The following is a 16,939-nucleotide window of genomic DNA, read 5'->3' on the forward strand; positions in this document are numbered from 1 at the left end:
AAGCCTCCATGGCATGTCCCATGGGGCAGTACACACACACACCATGTGGAGCAGTGAAGGTGGTACACACAGAGAGCCAGTACAGGAGGTGTGGCTTGATTGCACTGTAATTGGCACCTGTTCCTCCTCTCTCCCACCTCGGGGCCCAGGGAGCAGGCTAGCTCACCTCGGGGCCCAGGGAACAGGCTATCCGACCTCGGGGCCCAGGGAACAGGCTAGCCCACCAGGGACAAGCACATAATTACCCACAACGTAGACCTGGGATTATTTTGTAAATACCTGTTTACCACAGTGGCCTCTGAGGGGTGGAGGCGAGGGGAAAACAGAACACAGTAAACATGAACACTGTGGGAACTGGGGGCTTGGCAGGACCAGGGTTTTGCCATCTCCACGCAGATCTGCCAAATGCCTAAGGGCTTAGAGAGGGCTCGACAGTGGGGTAGTGTGGGGCTAACTGCAGGGACAGGATCTATGGACTGTGTATAAAGGCTATGGTACTGGGGAGGGCGACACAATTAAGGGTCTCAATAGAATGTGTGTGGAAACAAACAATATGAAGCACCTGGTACTACATTAACAGCAAGACAGAAGCGCAAGCTGCATGTTCTGCACCAAAATCCAAAGCCTTCACTGATACTGAATATGGCACTTATGCATACTCACACCCTCTATCCCAACCATTATCCTCTCTGCACAGTAAACAAAGGATATTTCAGCAGAAAACCGGTATTGCTCATCCTGCTGCCCTTTAACCTCCACATCCAGTACTCCTCGCTACACCTCCCCCTTCAGAAACAGCCCTTCTCTGCATTCTCCTGCAAGCCATGGCAGCTCTGGGAGGTGCAGGCAGAGATGGGGAAATAAAACATACACACACACACCCTCCCGTAACTAACTACTCTGCTCATTCACTTCCCGGAAATACCTAGGGAGAATATGGTCAACCTAGCATGAAGAGAGAGGGAGAGAAGGAAGATAGAGGAGGGAGGGAGAGAGATAAGGGGAGAGAGAGATAAGGGGAGAGAGAGTGAAGGGAGTGAGGGATATCTACAGGGAGAGAGAGGGAGCGATACAGTAAGAGAGCGGAGGGAGGGAGATTAAGGAAGAGAGCGAGGGGGTGGGAGGAAGAGTGATAGAGCAAGTGAGGGAGCGCCAGAGAGGGAGGAGGGAGATGGAGAGCAAGGGCTGGGGTGAGGGAGAGAGCAATGCTTATGTAAACCCATCTGTATCACACTCCAAATATTTACAAGCTCTCTGAAAAAGACAGCCCTTTTCTATTTCTTAGAGGGCACTTACTGATCTCTCCCCCCTTACTGATCTCTTTCCCCTTACTGATATCTCTCCCTCCCCCTTACTGATCTCTTTCCCTTACTGATATCTCCCCCCCTTACCGATCTCCCCCCCTTACTGATCTCACCCCCTGAATATTTCTGAAAAGGCCAGGCACGTTTAGCCTTATCAACTCCTGGATAACACCGTTTAAAATAAGTCACACTGCACAGCCTGAATAAATCTACAGAGGAGCACCGTCAGGGAACAATCAATCACGGGCAAGCTAATCGCGTGTCTGTGGGACAGATGGAACATGGGAGAAATTAACAGGGCCACTGAAGCTCCAGTCAGTCAAGCCAAGTGGGTGAAATCCTCCATTGGGGTTCCAGACCTGAAGAATGGGCTCACTGAGATGGTGAGCCCAGAGAGAGTGGTCAGATGAGCTGGCCAATGGAAGGGGGGCTTGGCTTCACTGCTAAAAACAACCGGAGGCATGTGGCCTGATCCCCAGTGCAGCTCTTCTCTGGGTATGCTATACACTATGCAGAGCTATAGAGAGACTCTGCCTGCTCCCCTGCTATTCCACTCCACAGCAGCCTGAACTGGTCTCTAAACCGGTTCTTTAAATGCTCATCCACGCTACTAAACAACAGTATGTTATTACTCTTCTTGTTCCTGCTCTGGTTCCTCTTCGCACACCACACACACACACACACAGCATTTTCCTGAGATGTGAAGACTTGCTGCTATTAACCCGCTCCCCCTGCCTAGAAAACCCCCCCGGTTTTCCCCCACTCCCCGCATTCCACTCATAGCACACAGCACATACACACAGAGAACTGGGAGCCTGGAGATGAGTCACGTCAACGGTCAGAGCCTGAGAGAGGGAGCGCCACCAACTGACCTTAGGTTTCACACAGAGGGTCCCATTCTGGGAACAGCCAGACACGACTCAACATTTCATTGCACTGCCCTACATACAGAACAAATATCCTTCATCTAAAAACCTACACTTGAAAACAACATGATCACAATTAGAGGTCGACCGATTAATCAGAATTTATTTAATCTTTATTTAACTAGGAAAGTCAGTTAAGAACACATTCTTATTTTCAATGACAGCCTAGGAACGATGGGTTAACTGCCTTGTTCAGGGGCAGAACGACAGATTTTTACCTTGTCAGCTTGGGGATTCAATCTTGCAACCTTGCAGTTAACTAGTCCAACCACCTGATTACATTGCACTCCACGAGGAGCCTGCCTGTTACGTGAATGTAGTAAGCCAAGGTAAATTGCTACCTAGCATTAAACGTATCTTATAAAAAACAATCACTCAATCATAATCACTAGTTAACTACACATGGTTGATGATATTACTAGTTTATCTTGCGGTGCGTATTCACAAAAAAAGGTCTGTCCTTGCTCCAATGTGTACCTAACCATAAACATCAATGGCTTTCTTAAAATCAGTACACAGAAGTATATATTTTTAAACCTGCATATTTAGCTAAAAGAAATCCAGGTTAGCAGGCAATATTAACCAGGTGAAATTGTGTTACTTCTCTTGCATTCATTGGACGCAGAGTCAGGGTATATGCAACAGTTTGGGCCACCTAATTTGCCAGAATTTTACGTAACTATGACATAACATTAAAGGTTGTACAATGTAACAGGAATATTTAGACTTATGGATGCCACCCATTAGATAAAATACGGAACGGTTCCGTATTTCACTGAAAGAATAAACGTCTTGTTTTCGAGATGATAGTTTCCGGATTCTACCATTATAATGACCTAAGGCTCATATTTCTGTGTGTTATTATGTTATAACTAAGTCTATGATTTGATAGAGTAGTCTGAGAGGTGGTAGGCACCAGCAGGCTCGTAAGCGTTCATTCAAACAGCACTTTCGTGGGTTTTGCCAGCAGCTCTTCGCAATGCTTAAAGCATTGCGCTGTTTATGACTTCAAGCTTATCAACTCCTGAGATTAGGCTGGTGTAACCGATGTGAAATTGCTAGCTAGTTAGCGGGGTGCACGCTAATAGCGTTTCAAACGTAACTCGCTCTGAGACTTGGAGTAGTTATTCACCTTGATCTTCATGGGTAACGCTGCTTCGAGGGTGGCTGTTGTCAATGTGTTCCTGGTTCGAGTCCAGGTAGCGGCGAGGAGAGGGATGGAAGCTATACTGTTACACTGGCAATACTAAAGTGCTTATAAGAACATCCAATAGTCAAAGGTATATGAAATACAAATGGTAGAGAGAGAAATAGTCCTAGAATTCCTATAATAACTACAATCTAAAACTTCTTATATTGAAAACTCATGTTAAAAGGAACCACCAGCTTTCATGTTCTCATGTTCTGAGCAAGGAACTTAAACGTTAGCTTTCTTACATGGCACATATTGCACTTTTACTTTCTTCTCACACTTTGTTTTTGCATTATTTAAACCAAATTGAACATGTTTCATTATTTATTTGAGGATAAATTGATTTTATTGATGTATTATATTAACTTAAAATAAGTGTTCATTCAGTATTGTTGTAATAGTTACTATAAACCCCCCCCCCCCAAAAAAAGCAGATTAATCGGTATCAGCTTTTTTTGGTCCTCCAATAATCGGTGTCGGCATTAAAAAAATCATAATCGGTCGACCTCTAATCACAATCCTTGTAGGCACTAAATCTATTATACGATAGGTACTGTAGGCCAATATCATAGGACTCTAACTGGGCAGATATGGAGGAGAGACAGGAGGCTTCTAGAACCTTCTCTGGCCCCAAAGGGCCTGTTTAGACAGAACACTCCATGACATGGCTGTGCTGTGTACCTCCTCTCTAGCCATCATAGAGGCGGCCATATTTGGCTGATTATCTTCCTGAAAGCATAATGACCGGTTTTAACAAACCATAAACTTATCAATAACAATGCTAGCATGCTATGCCAAGGATTATATTAGTAAGGAGCATAATTACACAAGGTGGATTAGCTAGCTAGTTAACACACTATACAGCGACAGGAACCAACCAATCCACTAACATGCAAGTGAATGACACGGCCTCATTAAGTTTGCACTTAGCTAGCTGAGTATTAACTGAAGCAAATTAGTGGCTCATTCAAGGACACAGCAGCTGGGAGGCTCACCTGTGATTACAAGCAAACTATCTCCTCTCTAGTCAGCCATCCATTCCCCTGATCAATAGGCCTTACTTACTGCCACCCTGAACATCTGCATGTCATTCAGATGAAATGGAAAAAAACATGAAAATGCACTGGGGTCATTGGGCTGGCCACTCCTGATATCTTTAGACCTATGGTATGCTTTGTGCACATCTAGAGATTGGTGACAGGCACAGGGTTGAGAGAATTTGCCTATTCAGAAAACCTGCGGTAAACCTTGAAGTATTTTTAAGTGTCAGAACAGTGTTTCGACCTGCAATGGGATAAAAAGGATACATAAAATCACTGATGTAGGTTTATTTTCTTTACTCCCCAGATACCTAAGCCATTCATTCCATACAAGCAGGGGTGACCAGTCATTCAGGGCTGTTTTGAGCCCCACCTGTTTAGCTTTTTTTGTTTCCTGTTTTTCACGTTATTTTGGCATTAATACGTGTCACACATCTGTTCGCAAACAATGTAATTTTTTTTTTTTTAAATTAAGTAAAAAAATAAATATCACTGAGTTAATAAAGCCACATAACAAGTTGGTCTCTTCTTTGCTTTCTTGAGAAGGGCAGCTCCAAAATGCAGGTGTTTCAGCCTAGCTCAGTGCTTTCGTGGAGGTGGGGCAGCCAGCAGAACATACGGAGCGTAGGGGTTGGTAGTGTTCTCCAGTTGCGCCGTTATTGGCTCAGTGTTGTGTCACGCATGGGAACATTACATTTTTTAGATAAAAAAAAAAATGTAACCTTTATTTACCTAGGCAAGTTAGTTAAAATTCTTAATTACAATGACAGTGTCAGAACAGTGTCAGCGGTGAACTACATCACCGCAAAATCTACAGGTAGAGCTCGAAAATTCAAGCCCCTTGGGTGCTGCCATAAAATGACATTAGAAGTGTCCATCCAAGAAGGCTTAAGGTCATTGGCCACAGATAAAACGACATCAAATCACGTTAGATCTACAGTAGCTTTGATTGGAATGAAAATCTTAGCTTGCAGTTATCATGATTCAAGTCAAATAGACAATAAATAGACAATCAAATAGACAATAAATAGACAATCTACTGGTAGATCATTTTCAATCCCTGTCATATGTAGATAAATAATCATGAGAAATTATAGATAAAAAGTATCGGTGCTCATCGGCCATTGGTCATAAACACTACACAACAAGTTGGAAATCGTAAATTCAACAATGAGTAGTTTGAAAGGAATCAACAACAAGCATTGCAAAGCAATCACTAGCCTGCTATTCTGGTAGAGTTGGTGTGTGGTCCAACTCTGCGTTTAAGGGTCTCTTTTCCAAGATTAAAAAGGATAAACATTCAACTGCCGTGCTCAAAACTGGGAACTCTTAACTGGGAAATCTCAGACTTCAGTGAGTTCAAGACATCTGGGAACTCGGACGAAAACAAGCTCCAAATGGGAATATACATTTTGAATGGTAATCCAACGCACAATTGCAAGTTGGGAACTCGGGCCTATTTCTAGAGCTCCGACCTCAAGATCACGGACGTCATCATGATTCGCCATTGTTTTTTTTTTTGTTTTTGTTTTTTAGAGTTCCCAGTTGTCTTGAAAGCACCATAAATCCAGAGAATGCCAGACTGATGATAGAGTTTGATGCCAAAATTTGCCTACGAAGGACCGCCGCGCCACCTTCCTGTTCAAGTGAGTCAGACTGTGTGAGTGAGACTGAGTCCAAAAATATATTGTATGCTGCTGCATAAATGTAATATGCCATGTAGATATGTATACTGTAGCTAAGAAAGTAATACTAAATGTATGTTGTGTAGTAAGCTGTTCGTAGCCCATGTGCCTCACTCTAATAATATATATATATATATTATCTAATTTCACCTCTTAATTTAACCTACTGTTCTGACTTGGTGGTGCTGTTTTAGAGAAATGCAATCATTGAATATTGTAAGAGCTTTCATTGTCTGCCTATATGCCGCCTTTATTTATCCTATGGTTCTGAATTGGTGTACAGGGAGAATACTGTAAGAACAGCCCATTTCAAAAGTGCTAAACAAATAGTTATATTGAAAACATCTGTCCTAACTCGCTCATTAATTGAATGTCTTAATCAAAATAACAGATTGCCTCATCCTCACGTCGTCCCCTTACGCCATAGTTGGAACAACAATTGTCAGTAGAAACCACATTTCTTTAAGCAGTCAGCCATATCAGCTGTTTTTTAAAGTCCGTAAATTAGGCTGAATGAAATGTTTCGCTGCCAGACAAGGTTCCGCTGATAGCCAGGACTAGCAGTGGTAAGGTGTTGGGACTGCTGTTGGGACAGCTTTATGTACAGTGCATTTGTAAACTAAGATCGAACTCTTTGGCCTGAATGCCAAGCGGCACGTCTAGAGGAAACCTGGCACGATCCCTACGGTGAAGCATGGTGGTATCAGCATCATGCTGTGGGGATGTGGATGAAAACATGCTCCTGTTCCAACAGGACAGCAGACCAGAGAATCTTGTTTCTCATGTTCTGAGTCCTTTAGGTGCCTTTTGGCAAACTCCAAGTCGGCGGTCATGTGCCTTTTACTGAGGAGTGGCTTCTGTCTGGCCAATCTACCATAAAGCCCTGATTGGTGGAGTGCTGCAGAGATGGTTGTCCTTCTGGAAGGTTCTCCCATCTCCACAGAGGAACTCAGGAGCTATGTCAGAGTGACCATCAGGTCTATGGTCACTTCCCTGACCAAGGCCCTTCTCCAATCAATTGAAGTTACCACAAGTGGAAAGTTGTGGAAACATCTCAATGATGATCAATGGAAATAGGATGCACCAGAGCTCAATTTGGGCTCTCATAGTAATGGGTCTGAATACTTATGTAAATAAGACATTTGTTTTTTTATTTTTAATAATTAAAAAAAAAAATCTAAAACCCCTGTTTTTGCTTTGTCATTATGGGGTATTGTGTGTAGATAAATAAATAAAATGTTTTAGCGATTTTAAAATAAGGCTCTAATATAAAAACATTTGGAAAAAGTCAAGGGGTCTGAATACTTTCCGAAAGCACTAACAGTTTGTGGGCACCGTTTGTCACCGTTATAGTGCAATAAATGTATTGTTTAGTGTTGTGTTGTGGCTTTGCTGGCATGTATAAAAGTTTTCTACAAGATAAACGCTACAGTAACTGAAACTGACCATTTGATTGCCGGAGCAGAATTTCTGCTGGAATTCTGCTCATTTGTCTCACAAGAGACAATGCATATCACAAACAGAGAGCAATTCATTTGGGTTGACAGAGTGACTTTGCTGGCAGGAGTGAAATTCACAGGCCTTGCTATTTCTGGCAGCAGAGGGTGAGATAATGGAATCAAGCTGGTGGAAATGATTCTCAGCGCTATGCACCAATACACCTCAATAACAATTAAAGAGAGGAGAGGGGTTCAAGGAGAGAAAGACGAGGGGAGACAACTAGAAACAAATCCGAGAGGAACACCACTATAACAGTACCGATATACTGTAACATAGCGCTCTCACACTGGCACTGCTTTAAAATCCCAATGAATGAGATCAACTTTCCTCAGGTCATGGCAGAGAGGATTTTCAGAAGACATCCCACATGAGTCAGATAGAGAAATCATGTAGGCCTAGGTCTATGGAGAAAGACTACGCTCTGGGTACCCACTTCACAAAGCCTGCCAAAAGCCTTGGTAACCTGTAACCAGCTGGCATTTATTTCCCATGTTTAAGTAATCATATCGTTTCAGGAGATCGTGCCGCGAGAAGAAAAGCAAATCCACCTGGTTCTAATGTCCTGGTTCTCTAGATCAGAGACTGTACCAGAGAAACCCTCAAACTAGACCTGGAGTTATCTGACAGGGGGATCAGAAGTAACTAGACCTGGATCAGAGAGAACTGAGGGTCAGATGAGAATGCCCTGGGGGAAGAGAGGGTCTCTCGTTAGATTGTTCATGGAGAGTGGTGAGAGAGCTTGGGTATTACTGTATGGAAGCCTTGCCCTTGAAGAAGACAGAGATAGCAACAGCTGGGAGAGCTGTGGAATGCCAGTGCAATGCTGCAGCCTGCCAGCTTCACGGCCAATCCCAGATGTGCATTATCTCCCATGCCATAGCGATACCAGCAACTTCTCCATAGGGGCCAAATAGCACTCCCAAGGGCCAACACTGCATTTCTGGGGTATCCTGGAAAAACACTACCCCAGCACAATGTGACAGTCTCAGTAAATGTTATGACACTTGATGAGAAACCAGTGCCCAGCGAGCCTCTATTAGACACACCACAGTTGACTGTGATTATATTGACAGAGCCACGAGGATAAAGTACTGTCAGTACTGCAGGGCCAGGCTGTCTCAGGACACAAATGAAGGCCGGTGCCATTTAGATTGCTTTCACAGCTTGAAGATGGGGGGAAATATTGAGATGGATGTTTTTTCTCCCGAATGAGAGAATTTCACAGCCAAAGTACTTTACCATGTCACTTCATTCGATTTTACACTGTGGTTCATTAGCTCAGTACAGCATTGATCTCCTCAGAGAGGAGAAAGGTGCTCACCTGAAGCCATCTCCCACGTTGACTATCTCCACCTCGCTGTCGGTGGAGGTGACGTTGATCTCCTCGCTGGCTGGGACAGGGGGTGCAGGGGTCGCCTCGATCACCACCACGTCTTCATCCAGAGAACCTGGAACACAACACAGTCAAATCAAAGTTATTCATCACATGCGCCGAATCAAATCAAATTTTATTTATTTGTCACATGCGCCGGATACAACGTGTAGACCTTACAGTGAAATGCTTACTTACAAGCCCTTAACCATACGTGCAGTTAAGAAAATAACTTAAAAAATTAAGAAAAAAGGTAAGAGATAAGAAAAACAAATCATTAAAGAGCATCAGTGAACAACAATAGCGGGGCTATATACAGGGGGTACCAGTACAGAGTAAATGTGTCAATGCACGAGGGCACCGGTGTCGAGGTAATTGAGATAATTATGTACATGCAGGTAGGGTTGTTAAATGAATACAACTGGTATAGACTATATAGTGAAATGCTTGCTTACGAACCTTTCCAATTTATGCAGAGTAAAAAAATTGTTTTTTTAACACAAGAGGAATAAAATAAAATACACAAGAATGGAGCTATGTACAGGGAGTACCAGTACCAGATCAATATGGAGCTATATACAGGGAGTACCAGTACCAGATCAATGTGGAGCTACAGTGGGGCAAAAAAGTATTTAGTCAGCCACCAATTGTGCAAGTTCTCCCACTTAAAAAGATGAGACACTTCAACTATGACAGACAAAATGAGGGAAAAAAAAACTGAAAATCACACTGTAGGACTTTTAATGAATTTATTTGCAAATTATGTTGGAAAATAAAGTATTTGGTCACCTACAAACAACAAAGATTTCTGGCTCTCACAGACCTGTAACAACTTCTTTAAGGAGGCTCCTCGGTCCTCCACTCATTACCTGTATTAATGGCACCTGTTTGAACTTGTTATCAGTATAAAAGACACCTGTCCACAACCTCAAACAGTCACACTCCAAACTCCACTATGGCCAAGACCAAAGAGCTGTCAAAGGACACCAGAAACAAAATTGTAGACCTGCACCAGGCTGGGAAGACTGAATCTGCAATAGGTAAGCAACTTGGTTTGAAGAAATCAACTGTGGGAGCAATTATTAGGAAATGGAAGACATACAAGACCACTGATAATCTCCCTCGATCTGGGGCTCCACACAAGATCTCACCCCGTGGGGTTAAAATGATCACAAGAACGATGAGCAAAAATCCCAGAACCACACGGGGGGACCTAGAGAATGACCTGCAGAGAGCTGGGACCAAAGTAGCAAAGCCTACCATCAGTAACACACCACGCCGCCAGGGACTCAAATCCTGCAGTGCTAGACGTGTCCCCCTGCTTAAGCCAGTACATGTCCAGGCCCGTCTGAAGTTTGCTAGAGAGCATTTGGATGATCCAGAAGAAGATTGGGAGAATGTCATATGGTCAGATGAAACCAAAATATAACTTTTTGGTAAAAACTCAACTCGTCGTGTTTGGAGGACAAAGAATGCTGAGTTGCATCCAAAGAACACCATATCTACTGTGAAGCATGGGGTGGAACATCATGCTTTGGGGCTGTTTTTCTGCAAAGGGACCAGGACGACTGATCCGTGTAAAGGAAAGAATGAATGGGGCCATGTATCGTGAGATTTTGAGTGAAAACCTCCTTCCATCAGCAAGGGCATTGAAGATGAAACGTGGCTGGGTCTTTCAGCATGACAATGATCCCAAACACACCGCCCGAGCAACGATGGAGTGGCTTCGTAAGAAGCATTTCAAGGTCCTGGAGTGGCCTAGCCAGTCTCCAGCTCTCAACCCCATATAAAATCTTTGGAGGGAGTTGAAAGTCCATGTTGCCCAGCAACAGCCCCAAAACATCACTGCTCTAGAGGAGATCTGCATGGAGGAATGGGCCAAAATACCAGCAACAGTGTGTGAAAACCTTGTGAAGACTTACAGAAAACATTTGACCTCTGTTATACCCTTTGTTGGCAATGACAAAGTAGTCAGATAAAGTTTTGTTATTGACCAAATACTTATTTTTTTCCACCATAATTTGCAAATAAATTCATTAAAAATCCTACAATGTGATTTTCTGGATTTTTTTTCTTCGTCATAGTTGAAGTGTACCTATGATGAAAATTACAGGCCTCTCATCTTTTTAAGTGGGAGAATTTGCACAATTGGTGGCTGACTAAATACTTTCTTGCCCCACTGTATATACAGGGAGTACCAGATCAATGTGGAGCTATATACAGGGAGTACCAGTACCATATCAATGTGGAGCTATATACAGGGAGTACCAGATCAATGTGGAGCTATATACAGGGAGTACCATATCAATGTGGAGCTATATACAGGGAGTACCAGATAAACTTTTTATACATACAAAAGTATATGTGGACACCCCTTCAAATTAGTGGATTCTGCCATTTCAGCCACACTGGTTGCTAACAGTTGTATAAAATTGAGCATACATCTATGCAATCTTTTAATTTATTTAACTAGACAAGTCAGTTAAGAACAAATTCTTATTTACAATGACGGCCTACCCCGGCCAAACCCTAACGACGCTGGGCCAATTGTGCGCCGCCCTGTGGGACTCCCAATCACGGCCGGTTGTGATACAGCCTGGAATCGAACCAGGGTCTGCAGTGACGACTCTAGCACTAAGATGCAGTGTCTTAGACTGCTGCGCCACTCGGGAGCCAAAAGCTTAGTGACTTTCAACATGGCACAGTCATAGGATGCCACCTTCCCAAACAAGTCAGCTCGTCAAATATCTGCCCTGCTAGAGCTGCCCCGGTCAACTGTAAGTGCTGTTATTGTGGAAATGTTTATGCGCAGCAATGGCTCAGCCGCGAAGTGGTAGGCCACACAAGCCACAGAACAAGATAGCAAAGTGCCGAAGCGCATACAAAAATAGTCTGTCCTTGGTTGCAACACTCACTACGGAGTTCCAAACTGCCTCTGGAAGCAAAATCAGCACAAGAACTGTTAGTCGGGAGCTTCACAAATTGGGTTTCCATGGCCGAACAGCCTCACACTAGACTAAGATCACCATGAGCAATGCCAAGCGTCGGCTGGAGTGGTGTAACACCCATCACCATTGGACTCTGGAGCAGCGGAAACGCGATCTCTGGAGTAGAGGTTGACGGATTAATCGGAATGGCAGATTAATTAGGGCCGATATTTTTGGACACCTATTTGACCGTTTTTTCCCCCACCTTTATTTAACTAGTCAAGTCTGTTAAGAACACATTCATATTTTCAATGACGGCCTAGGAACGGTGGGTTAACTGCCTTGTTCAGGGACAGCATGACAGATGTTTACCTTGTCAGCTCTGGGATTCAATCTTGCAACCTTACAGTTAACTAGTCCAACGCTCTAACCACCTGCCTCATATTGCACTCCACGAGGAGCCTGCCTGTTACGCGAATGCAGTAAGAAGCCAAGGTAAGTTGCTAGTCAGGGTATATGCAACAGTTTGGGCAGCCTGGCTCAATGCGAACTCATTTGCCAGAATTTTCGTAATTATGACATAACATTGAAGGTTGTGCAATGTAACAAGAATATATAGACTTAGGGATGCCAGCAGTTAGATAAAATACGGAAAGGTTCCATATTTCACTGAAAGAATAAACGTTTTGTTTTCGAAATGATAGTTTCCAGATTCGACCATATTAATGACCAATGGCTCGTATTTCTGTGTGTTATTATGTTATAATTAAGTTTATGATTTGATAGAGCAGTCTGACTGAGCGATGGTAGGCAGCAGCAGGCTCATAAGCATTCCTTCAAACAGCACTTTTGTGTGTTTTGCCAGCAGCCCTTCAAAAGCACAGCGTTGTTTATGACTTCAAGCCTACCAACCTAATGGCTGGTGTAACCGATGTGAAATGGCTAGCTAGTTAGCTGGGTGTGCGCTAATAGCGTTTCAAACGTCACTCGCTCTGAGACTTGGAGTAGTTGTTCCCCTTGCTCTGCAAGGGCCGCGGCTTTTGTGGAGCGATGGGTAATGCTGCTTCGAGTGTGGCTGTTGTCGATGTGTTCCTGGTTCGAGCCCAGGTAGGGGCGAGGAGAGGGACGGAAGCTATACTGTTACACTGGCAATACTATAGTGCCTATAAGAACATCCAATAGTCAAAGGTATATGAAATACAAATGGTAGAGAGAGAAATAGTCCTATAAATACTATGTTAACTACAACCTAAAACCTCTTACCTTGGAATGTTAAAAGGAACCACCAACTTTCATATGTTCTCATGTTCTGAGCAAGGAACTCAAACGTTAGCTTTTTTACATGGCACATATTGCACTTTTACTTTCTTCTCAAACACTTTGTTTTTGCATTATTTAAACCAAATTGAATATGTTTCATTACTTATTTGAGGCTACATTTATCTTCATTGATGTATTATATTAAGTTAAAATAAGTGTTCATTCAGTATTGTTGTAATTGTCATTATTACAAATAAATAAATAAAAATCGGCCAGGTTAATCGGTATCGGCTTTTGGGTCCTCCAATAATCGGTATCGGCGTTGAAAAAACAACAAACATAATCGGTCGACATCTACTCTGGAGTAATGAATCACGCTTCACCATCTGTCAGTCCGACAGACAAATGTGGGTTTGGCGAATGCCAGGAGAACGCTACCTGCCTGAATGCATAATGCCAACTGTAAAGTTTGGTGGAGGAGAAATAATGATCTGGAGCTGTTTCACGGTTTGGTCTAGGCCCCTTAGTTCCAGTGAAGGGAAATATTAACGCTACGGCATAAAATGACTTGCTAGACGATTCTGTGTTTCCAATTTTGTGGCAGTAGTTTGGGGAAGGCCCTTACAAAGCGAGGTACAAACAGAAATGGTTTGTCGAGATCGGTGTCGAGAAACTTGACTCGCCTGAACAGAGCCCTGACCTCAACCCCATCGTCCACCTTTGGGATGAATTGGAACACCGATTACGAGCCATGCATAATCGCCAAACATCAATGCCTGACCTCACTAATACTTATATGGCTGAATGGAAGCAAGTCCCCACAGCAATGTTCTAACATCTAGTGGAAAGCCTTCACAGAGGAATGGAGGCTGTTCTAGCAGCAAAGAGGGGACCAACTTTATATTAATAACCAATGATTTTGAAATGAGATGTTCGACGATCAGGCGTCCACATACTTTTGGTAATGTAGTATATGTCCATGAAGGCAGGGTAAAGTGACTAGGCATCCGAAAAGATAAGAGTATAATGGGGGGAGAGACTTCCAGCAATTTGACCTGTAAGTCCTGATGTAAACCTTGTTGAATTGATAATGATCAAATGAGACTCTTTGCTACGTGAGAACCTTGGACTGTAGTCATATAAAGTGGCCAGAAATTCTCTTTACGTAAATAAAATTGCAGCCATTTTAGTATGCAGTTAATTCCAGAGAGGTTATACTGTACATGTCTGTTGCTGTATATAGCAGGCTCTGTTGCTAAGATGGCTGGTTGACAACACATCAGCTCATGTGTGTTACGCAGCAACATAAACAACCTCCACCAGCATCTGCTGGTGGTTCTTCCTCACCAGGGGATAAACACACACAAAGCTAAATAGGAGTATTAGTATCAGTATAAATGAATAGTGATTGTGGTGTGGGTGTGCAGGCTAACAGTCTGTGTACTGGGCCTGTGTGAAATGTAGGTCAGTAAATGCTGCTCTGCTCTTCACTGTCTGCAGGATTTGCAGTGCAATCTCTGCATCTGCACTCTGATTGGTCCCCTGTCCACGGTCTCTCGTTCCAGTTCTCATTTCAGCCATGCCTGACCTGGCCTCACTGTCAGGAAGAGGCCTGGAGTGTGTTCAATACACTTAACATTTCATCACATCGCAACCAGGAAGGCAAGAGGGGTGTTGTTTTTGTCACACCACCCCAAACAGCTTGTTCTAAATGTGGCCCTTAAACTCACTGTCTGTTTAATCTACAGACATATCTTACAATATTAAAACTTACAGTTCAAAAACTAAACTCATTCTAGTCCAGTGTATTATTACTATACTGAAATTATTTTCTAACATTAGGTTCAACTGTGCCATGTGTTGCCTCATAGATGCTGTGTTGTTTGTGTGTTTCTGTGTAGTGAGCAGTGGCTTGTTGCTCTCGTGAACATCAGCACTCCCGAGTGAGTTCTATTGCAGTGGTCCATTGGGTGCTGCTGCTAAGCACCCTCTCCTAACCTAGCTACCTCTCTCCCTCATGATACATACTGCTCTACACAAACACTTCCTGGTTTAGGGAATGTAAATAAGAAGACTATATGACCTCACATCTAAACTGTGAACAATGGCCGATGTGACGATTGACATGGACAAATAAGGGAAATGTCCTGGCTGCTAGCTTTGAATAGAGATCTATTTCAGTGTGTAATGTCTGCATTCTCCATTTTGCAGTTGAGAGAAGGCAGATTGTGACCTCAGGGGTGTATGCAGCTTGGCCTAACACACAGTATGGTCAGTTGCAGATAGAAATGTAATATATAGAACTGTCATGATTGTCATACCCTACTGCATGGCATATGTCTATATTGTGACATGAATACAGGAATTACAGTACTAAAACACTCCTGTCATGTCCATGTATTTAAAGTCTTGTGAATAGGCAGCTTTGTGATTGGGCCTTTTTATGTCCATTACATTCATCCCCTCCTCTGGCCAATATAGATCCATCTCTACTGACTGCCTCCCCCCCGCCTCTCATCTGCTGAACGATGGCATAGTTTCTCCTCAGAGCCCTTGTTGTTAGTAGGCTACAGTGGGGATTAGAGCTCAGTACTTGAGTCAGTCCTCTCCACCCACCTACTTCCCATAGCAAAAGACACAGAGAGAGGCAGCCTTGCCCCATGACCCCCTCGATCCTTCCCCAGGGCCACTGAGTGGAAACACTATTACAACTTAGCTACATGAAGACATTAAACTGAGAGAGGTGAAAAAGGGTCAGGCAGGAATGGAAAATTAAGAGTTCCTTGAAAAATTGTGTTCTTTGGCTTGTGTTGTAGAGGTGCAGCTCGGGAAACAGCAGGTGGTTGTCAGGCGTTTTGTGCTGCTCTACCCTGCTTTACTGTGGTGTGTTGTGGGAGGACAAGCAGGGTGCATAAACCCAGACACCTGCAGCTCAGACCGAGGAAGAGGCCAGGTTTCTGGGCTGCCAGGTTTGGCGCTCCTGGTAGCAGATGCCCTTTTGGTGTGAGGTCGGTTAGCTCCCCCCATCAGCAGTACCTACCCACCTTGCGTGCAAAGTCTATTTTTCACACATATTCACAGATCAGGGTGACTCAGGGGTGTGAGAGAGGAGCCAGTGAGTGACCTCGGTAGAACAAAGAGAATGTGCTTCATAATAATGACCGTGCACAAGACTGAGATATGTGGGAGGGAAGATGCTATTGCTACTCAACAGGAAATTTAAATGTGCATATATAGTCGAACTTGAAATGTGTGTGTTCAGCACCGGGCCATTCTATAGCGCCTTTTATAGCGAGCGACGCACGCCCTCATTTGGATGTCTCAAAGTGAAACACATACATTAGAGCTCCATCAAAGCATTTATATTCATGGTAACTGCAGAAGAGCTGGCCTCAGAGGTTCCTAAAGAGGCGTATGAATATGAGAGGAAAGAAACTGAAATGTCTCTTGAACATAGGCTGAAAATGCCTGAAACAAAGAGGGCTATGTATAAAAATCCTAACAGGCGTGGCCATGCCCAGGGGTCATATTCCAGCACACCCTTGGGCTTAACTTCATTGTGTGTATTCCACTACACAAGAGCTATGTCAAAATAATGGAAAATGCTGGACTTCTCACTGCATCTACCCCTGGCACCTTCAAAGATGCAGAGCTTAAACACTGAAGATTAAAACAAAATAATTAAACTGAGTCTTCAATACCCACAGATACATCCACAGAGATGGTCGCCTCG

The 16,939-nt window shown here is 43.5% G+C and overlaps 1 protein-coding gene across 1 annotated transcript in view; it reads right to left on the minus strand.

The window, feature by feature from the left end:
• Positions 1-16,939, minus strand: part of rnf111 (ring finger protein 111) — a 51,153-nt gene that overhangs the window by 16,717 nt on the left and 17,497 nt on the right. Inside the window, 1 exon segment of the mRNA XM_024440251.2 lies at positions 8,969-9,095. Within this exon segment, the coding sequence (XP_024296019.2) occupies positions 8,969-9,095 (127 nt within the window).

This window comes from Oncorhynchus tshawytscha, linkage group LG12 (genome assembly GCF_018296145.1).
Source record: "Oncorhynchus tshawytscha isolate Ot180627B linkage group LG12, Otsh_v2.0, whole genome shotgun sequence".
In the NCBI taxonomy this organism is placed as follows: domain Eukaryota; kingdom Metazoa; phylum Chordata; class Actinopteri; order Salmoniformes; family Salmonidae; genus Oncorhynchus; species Oncorhynchus tshawytscha.